Genomic DNA, 7,522 nt, shown 5'->3' with positions numbered 1-7,522 from the left:
TGTGTGTGTGTGTGTGTGTGTGTCTGTGAAGACTAGAAGTTACTGTCAGGGGTCTTCCTTGGTCACTCCTCATCTTATTTTTTGAGGCAGGGTCTCTCACTGAACCCGGAACTTGGTGGTTCAGTTGGGCTGGCTGACTACCAAGCTCCAGAGAGATCTGCTTGTGTCTGTCTCCTCAGAACTGGGATTCCTGACACACTTTGCTGTGCCTGACTTTTTATGTGGTTACTAGGGGAATCGGATTCAGGTTCTCATACTTGCATAGTGAACACTTTACACACCAAGCCATCTTCCCGCCCTCAAATATTTGTTTCTAAGAGAGTAGATGTATGCCCCATCGGGAAGAGCTGGGGGACAGTTGGGCTGGCTTTTGGGCTTCTTTTGGAGTCATGTCATGTCTTCCTGTTATGACCACCCCTCCACTACTGGTGATCTGTGCAACAGGAGATGGAATGTCTCTTTTGATGTCCATTTGTCCTAGTGTCCTCCATGTTGAGTGGCAGAGACATTTTGCTCTTCACTAGAAGTGTCTTTCTTTTAATTTGAACTTTAGAATGTAGCCATGAATTAACCCATCAAAGGAATGCTGTGAAATGGGTCTGTGACCCTGGTGTGAGGTTTTAATAATAATGATTACCAGTTTGTTGATAGAGAGACAGATGGGGATTAAAAGAAGTTGTCCAAGGTCAAGATGCATTCTTCAAGTCAGAATTGGAGAGAACAAAACAGGCACATGATGAAGGCCGAGGAGTCATCCTTTTGCACAGCCAAAGAAATTGCTGACTCAGTGGGATATTGTCTTTGATGCTTCTGCTCCAGGGACTTTCTCTTTAATGGAGGGTAATTAATTATCATCATCCACTCTTACTTAGTAATAATCTTTTACAAGCGCTTGGGCATTCCAGATGCATGCTGTTGTCTAATATCCAAGCTGGCGGGAAATGGTTCTTGGTGGATGAAAGCTGCATCCCTGGAGAGCTTCTGCCTTGGGGCACAACTGCCCCCCGCCCCGACTCTGACTCACTAGCTGTGCAGATCGCTGAGATCTGGATGTTCTCGGCAAGTGTGGGGAATCTGGCACACTCACACGCGGATTGACAGTGAGTGCAGGCAGCCTGGTTCTTTGCCGGAGAATAGAAACACACACGAGAATCCTGACTGTGGCGGAATAATGTGGGGTGTGCCCGCCTCACTCCTGTCTTTTCTGCACATGAACATCCAAAGCCCAATCAGTCACCTGTGTAAGGCATAGCTCTTCAGGGTCAGCTGGGATTTTGCTCTTGACCTCCCTCAGCTGTTCCTGGAAAGGACTGATGCCATCGACCTGAAAGACAGAGAGCACTTTGGGGACAGGTGCAGAGTACAAGCCAATTAAAAATGAGATTATGTACGCTCCTTGAACTGGTGTTGCAGGAACTTGCCCCTCTGCCTATAACTTTGTCCTTGACATTTTTTTTTAATCTGAAAGGACATTCTGTCTCATGAAGGGGGATGAGGAGAAGCAGGAAGGGAAGTGGTAACTGCTGTTTAGAAAACATTGAACTCCTCAGCTCCTCTGCTAGGACAGAGCTCTGCAGCATTCAACACAAGCCCCACTATGGATCTCTGAGGCTGGACAGCTAGCTGTGTGGATAAAGAAGGCAAGGCTCAAAGATGATGAGGAGTCAAGGGCTCTGTCCACTCTGTAAGACCCTTTTTGAGGTAGGAAACTTAGAAGGAGGAGTATTTCCAAAGCTAGAACTGAGGCCAGATTGGCCCTGCCTACACTGTTATTCTGCCTGTCCCACCTTTCTCTTTAGACCTCAAGTAGTTTTCAAATATGAGAAAACAGAAAAAACAAAAAGGTAGGCGTGACCTCCTCCAACTCCCCCTGGCCTTCTCGATGCAACCCCCCCTACTCCTCTTTCCAACATCCTTCCAGGGCTTGTTTAGCTCCATTCTACAACCTTGGAGTTCACTGCTCTCCTCCGGAAAGCAACCTCAGCCAGTTTCTGGATCCTTCAGCGGCCAAGCTCCTGGTGACAGGAAGACCAGAGGAGGAACGTGGGCTGCCAGGCTGTATCTGGTACCTGAGATCCATCTGGGAAGATGAAAGGCATATCCGCCCTGTGAGTCTTTTGGACTGCGGCTAAAGTGGAATTCCAGAGATAAAGTCCTTGCGTTCTTGCCATCCGCTCGTCCTTATCAAGGGAGCCTGCTGATTTCAGTCTTTGGAGGAGAGGGAAGAGCTCTTCAGGACAGCACTGACCTGGGTGCTTCCCTGCAGCCATACTAATGGAGCTTGGCTCTAGAAATACATCCCCTCCTCCACCATCCTGTCTCTCTCCTTAGTCACTCCTCTCTCTCATCATATATCATGGAAGACAATGTTTTGTGTCGGAGAGAGAAAAGGGTGGAGGGAGAGAAAGAAAGCAACAGAGAGACAGGGAGATAGAAACACACAGAAAGACGGAGAGATATATACACACACACACAGAAAGACAAAGGAAGGAGAGAAACACAGAGGTGGGAAAGTGGAACGAGAATTTTCCCTTGGTAGGTATGACAGATACTAATGTCAATGATGAAAGATAAGCAAAGCGTCATTTCATAGCTTCTGGAACAGGTGTCCCAGTACAGGGCACAGCTGGGATTGCAGACCTTCAGACCATCACGTGAAGCAGACTGCATTATGGAACTGACTTCCTCTTCCTTTCTTTATTGCAGCAGCATCATCACCATCATCTGAAGAGGCAGGCTGCCTCAGCTCCTATACCGCCGAGGCAGATTTATACACAACGTAGCCATCTCTTGAGAAGAGGTGTAGTTGATAGGCCATGCCAACCCTCTCAGTTTGAACCATTTATTGTCTCCAAAGTCTGGACTGCCAGCAGTTATCTCACCAAAAGAGCCACTTTCCTAAGCACTCTGTGTCCATGGCCGTGCCCCAAGATCAGCAGAGCTGACGACATGTGTGACTGCCTCATTTTGATGTGTTCCCTCCAGGACTTCCTGAGCCAGGAACTCCGCTATGGGTTTCACAAGCATTGTTCCATCCGCTCAACAAGAATCCCATCTTGCAGATGGTTTGGCATCTCATCTAAGGGCAGAGAACCACTGACGAGCAAAGGCAGGGCAAATCTGAGTGCAAAGCTCAAAGACGTGTTCGTTTCACCTGAGTGTTGGGGAGCCCATCCCCGGAAGGATGTAGTCATTGTACACAATTCTCTTCTAGTCACGTGCATCTCTGACTTGCATTTCTCCAGAGCAAACTTTAAGCAGTGAGAATGCAGAGTGGTCTCCTTGCATCATGACCTTCAGATTCAGAAGGTCAGAGCTTCTAACCGGACAGAGTAAAGGCGTTCTCTGTCTCTGAAGCTGGGATGTGCCTCAGCTGGGATGACTCCAGTGGCGGGGACCAGAGGACCACTCCCAAGGTGACTCTCATTCCACATGTCCGATGTCTCGCTTGGGATGGTGTCACTTGGAGCACCTATTTGTGACAGTTTTGGAACTCTTACATGAACATCCAGTGCTTCAAGAGGGAGTGACCCAGTGAATGACTTGGGCCTACGTGGCTCTTTACAACAAGGTTTTGGGCATCATCTGGCAACATGCTTCTAATTTTACAGACTTGCTCATGTTTACGGTGAAGGGGCATTGCCCTCCCACAACTCAGTAGAAGTTTGTCAAAGAATTTTTACATATTTAAAAACCTCTAGATGTGTTAATAATTCTGGGCCAGTAGATATGTGAGCTGAATGAAATGAGAGCATTATATATGCCAAGGACATTGCTAGTTTGTTTCCCATTTAAAGAGTTCAAAGATTGGGATGACAATGTGTGCCTTCATTTGGTTGGAGTCATTGTTCTCCCTGTCACTAAGGTGACATAGGAGAAAGAGTAGGTAACAGCTCAGGGCAGAAGGGCAATGGGGTGTTGGCTGAAGGGTACTCAAAAAGCCTGCCACATGAGATGCTGTCATTCAGATTTGGGGTCAGTTCACTGAACTCAAGTCTTTCATTTTATAGTTGGTTAGTCTGAAGACACCAAAGGAGAAAAGGTCTAGTCCAAGGCCATGTGGTTTACTCTGGTGGCCTCTAGCCTCTTGTGTCTATATGAGTTGAAAGAAACTAAGATGAAGAGCTTAGCTCTCAGTCATGGTAGCTGGATTTTGGGGCTCAAGTGCCTCTTGTGGCTGGTGGGTACACCACCAGCTAAAGCAGGGCACAAACACCCACGATTGCAGATCCGGCTCATGCTGCAGTACTGATTTATAGGTTCCCAGCTGCTAGATCTGGAGGGAACTCTAGTCAGGAGGGCCTTGCCTTCTGCTGTCCAAGCCTGAGAACTTCCCCCAGAGAGGCTGTAGGTAGCTGGGGACTGGCTTTAGTAGAGGCTCAGAGCCTCTCTAAATCCCTGAGCCTGTCTTCTCTTTCTGCCTGTCCACTTGCTCTGGCTGACTGATGAGGTAGGTGACTGTGTTTGTGGCAAGAGGCTAAGGGCTCTGGGGGTTGGAGGCAATATGGCTGACCCAGAGGGGAGGAACCGCTGCTGAGGGATTCAAAGGACCTAGGAGAGAAATCTCTCTGGCGTCAGCACTGTAGGGGCAGTGTGATAAGACCGTTGCCCTCTTCTCACGTGGCCACACATCTGTGCAGTCACAACTTCTGGCTACGGTCCTGGCTCCCAGATGAGCCCTGCCCTGCGTTATATTGCATCTCATCTTGGATCAGGGACCAAAGCCAGTGCCGGTTGCTTCACAAGTTTCTTGGAGTCACCTGACTCTCGTGCTGCCCCTTCTTTTGGGCAAGCGCTACTTTCCTCTCATCTGCAGTAGCAGAGGAGGGGACACAGAATTATCACCCCCCTCCCCATTCCACTGCCAGGCACCACCAAGGCCTCCCCGATTCTGTGCCTACTCCAAAGCAGGGCACCAGAGGCTTGAGCCTTGGCTACTGACCCCAGCTTCTCTTCCAACCCCACATCTGATCTGGCCAAGTCAGTGTCATTGTAACCTTCAGTTTCTCCTTGGCAAAATGAAGAGGAAGCCACTAAGCGAGGTTTCTCACAGACTACGGTGGTCTGCAGCTTCCCAAGAGCACACTGAAGGGCAGGTGTGACCCCCTAGACTGGGAGGGAGCTGAGACTCTGCCAGGATCCCAGGGTTGCTTCTGCTGCCTGTCCACAGAGGCAAGGATCTGGCACTGTTTGTGTGTGTGTGTGTGTGTGTGTGTGTGTGTGTGTGTGGAGTTGCAGTTTCTGTAGAGTGTTCTTCAGTATGGAAGGCACCGGCTGTAGCTGGCTACTAGGCTGGTGAGTCCGAGAAACTGACTTTTCAGCCTTACCTAGTTTTGAGTAGTAAGGTGGCCAGTGTCTACCATGTTAGATGACACAGCATGGGTACTCTCTAAGACTTCTTTGTGAAGGTCATTTAAAAAAAAAGAAAAGAAAAGAAAATAAAGGTAATGTTTCCTGTTTAACGTGCCTGTTTAATGGGAATGCCAGTAGGCTGGTAAGAATAGTTTGTACTCTGGGCAGATGTGTGCTATGAAGTTATGATTTTATTATTACTGTTACTCCCATCATATTTTACAGTTGAGTAGGGGGAAGGAAAAGGCACAGAAGTTACACAAATTGTGTTAAAACCCCGTATCTAGCTAGCTCTTGTTTTGGGCTTCGAAGTGAGTTTTGTTCTCGTAATCTCTAGAAAACATCTTTCCTGGACTGAGAATATTAACTGCATTACAAGTTAAGCAGCCTCAGGTACAGTGCACAGGACATAGGAGGACCTCAACTGATGCTAGCATGCACAGCCAAACGCCATCCCACACACCAGGAGGCGGGGCTCAAACCCTGGCCCTTAGTAGCTATGTGTTCTGCGGTGTCTCTTTAATCTCCTTTCCTCAGTTTTATTGTCTGCTAGAGGAAGAGCAAAATGCTTCTTCTAGTCATTGCTTCTGCCATTCGACAAGCAGCGAGTGAGTTCTGGGTATTGTGTTGGGAACTTGATAAATAACAAGTAGAATTAGAAACACCCTGGTCATCCCCTCCACACAATACTGTACCAAGTCAAATTCCTGGAGTACTGAGGGTGGGTGACAATGAGGGCTTGTAACTGGGAGGCCAGGTGAGGCCACTATGAAGACGGAACACTATGAAGACACATTCTCTAATTGGCTGTTGGAAAGGAGACAGGAGAGTCTGGACTGGAAATGTGAAGGTGTGAGCTGTCTGCTCACAGCCTGACTGAGCAGCAGCAGGAGGTCATGTGCAAATGGTCAAGGGCAGCACATTTGGGAGGCGCTCAGGGCCAACTCCCGCACTGGAGCCCCCGTTCCTCGCTGTAGCTCAGGTCTCCCTAAATTGGGAACATTTCCCTTGTCTGGTGGAACTGACGTCATCGAATCAGGTCATGCTCAGTTTATCAGTTGGTAAATATTATATTTAGCCCCCAATAGAACATCCGCACAGACCATGGCATTGGGGAATGAGTTCTCTTTAGACAAGGTATATATTTATGGTGAATATATATTAAGGTATATATTTATGTGTGTGAGTGTGGGCACATGCATGTCGCAGTGTGCACGGGAAGAACACACACAGATCAACTTTCAGAAGTTGCTTCTCCTCTCCTACTGTGGGTTCTTGGGATCAAACTCGGGTCGTCAGACTTGGAGGATCAATTCCTTTACCCATGGAGCCACCTCTCTGGCCTCAGGAATGAGCTTCCCCCTTTATAGTCTATATTGATCATTTCTCACCATGCTTCCCCTCTGCCAACGAGATAACTTATGGCGGTGATGTTCAATAATGGCTGTCAATTCAAATATTCCTTCACCAGGGAAAGGTTTAGTGCGCTTGTGTTGTGTCCCTGTCATAGAGAAACCACTCTGGATTCATCACACAGCTGCCTGCTGGCGCTTATGTGTGGAGATAAAGCTAGGGGACTTGACAACCTTCAGGAGGGAAGGGACAGTTTGCTCAGTCTGAAAGAACCCCGTCCTGCCTGTAATCTCTTCTCAGAGTCAAATGCTCCTGGACTAGCTTAGCTGTCAGGTAGACAGTTTGCAAAGTAACCAGTTTACACTGGCTAATGTGTACCATGTACCAGACACTTTGTAATATTTGCTGTGAGTGTTTGGCATCTTCACTGGGAACCTTGTAACAGTGTAATGGGGAGATCTCACTTTGGTTACTTCCATGTAGAGGACATAATGAAACACGTGCTTATCATTAGCATCCGAGTTTCAGGGTTTTGATAACAGCCTTGCAGCTTTTGCTCCTAAGTATCTGGAACTCTTTCGCCTGATGGGTGTTTTTGATTTCCTTTGCATACCCTGGGATATAAATGCTAATTTAATCTAATCCCAAACCAGTTCACTTTGTCTTCGAATTTAAATGTAAATGTCTGATTCTCATAATAGTGAAGATTTACTTTAAATTTCATTTTAAGTTCTAGTATGTTTCCAGTGCCTTTGAATATAAATGTAAGATTTAATTTAAATGTCATCTTGCCAGGAATGCATGGTGGAGGCAGGGA

At 47.4% G+C, this 7,522-nt stretch overlaps 1 protein-coding gene across 1 annotated transcript in view; it reads left to right on the top strand.

Moving 5' to 3' along the window:
- Positions 1-3,922, top strand: part of LOC126489495 (uncharacterized) — a 19,649-nt gene extending 15,727 nt beyond the window's left edge. Inside the window, exons 2-4 of the mRNA XM_050123809.1 lie at positions 1,295-1,353; positions 1,832-2,108; positions 2,707-3,922. Coding sequence (XP_049979766.1) covers positions 1,295-1,353; positions 1,832-2,108; positions 2,707-3,264 — 894 coding nt within the window. The 3' untranslated portion in view covers positions 3,265-3,922. The remainder of the gene's footprint in view (positions 1-1,294; positions 1,354-1,831; positions 2,109-2,706) is intronic.
- Positions 3,923-7,522: the final 3,600 nt, after the last annotated feature.

This window comes from Alexandromys fortis, unplaced genomic scaffold (assembly GCF_014885135.2).
Source record: "Alexandromys fortis isolate MF-2015 unplaced genomic scaffold, M_Fortis_MF-2015_v1.1 scaffold_220, whole genome shotgun sequence".
In the NCBI taxonomy this organism is placed as follows: domain Eukaryota; kingdom Metazoa; phylum Chordata; class Mammalia; order Rodentia; family Cricetidae; genus Alexandromys; species Alexandromys fortis.
Note: the sequence above shows the minus strand (reverse complement) of the source record. Positions and strands in the feature narration are given on the sequence as shown.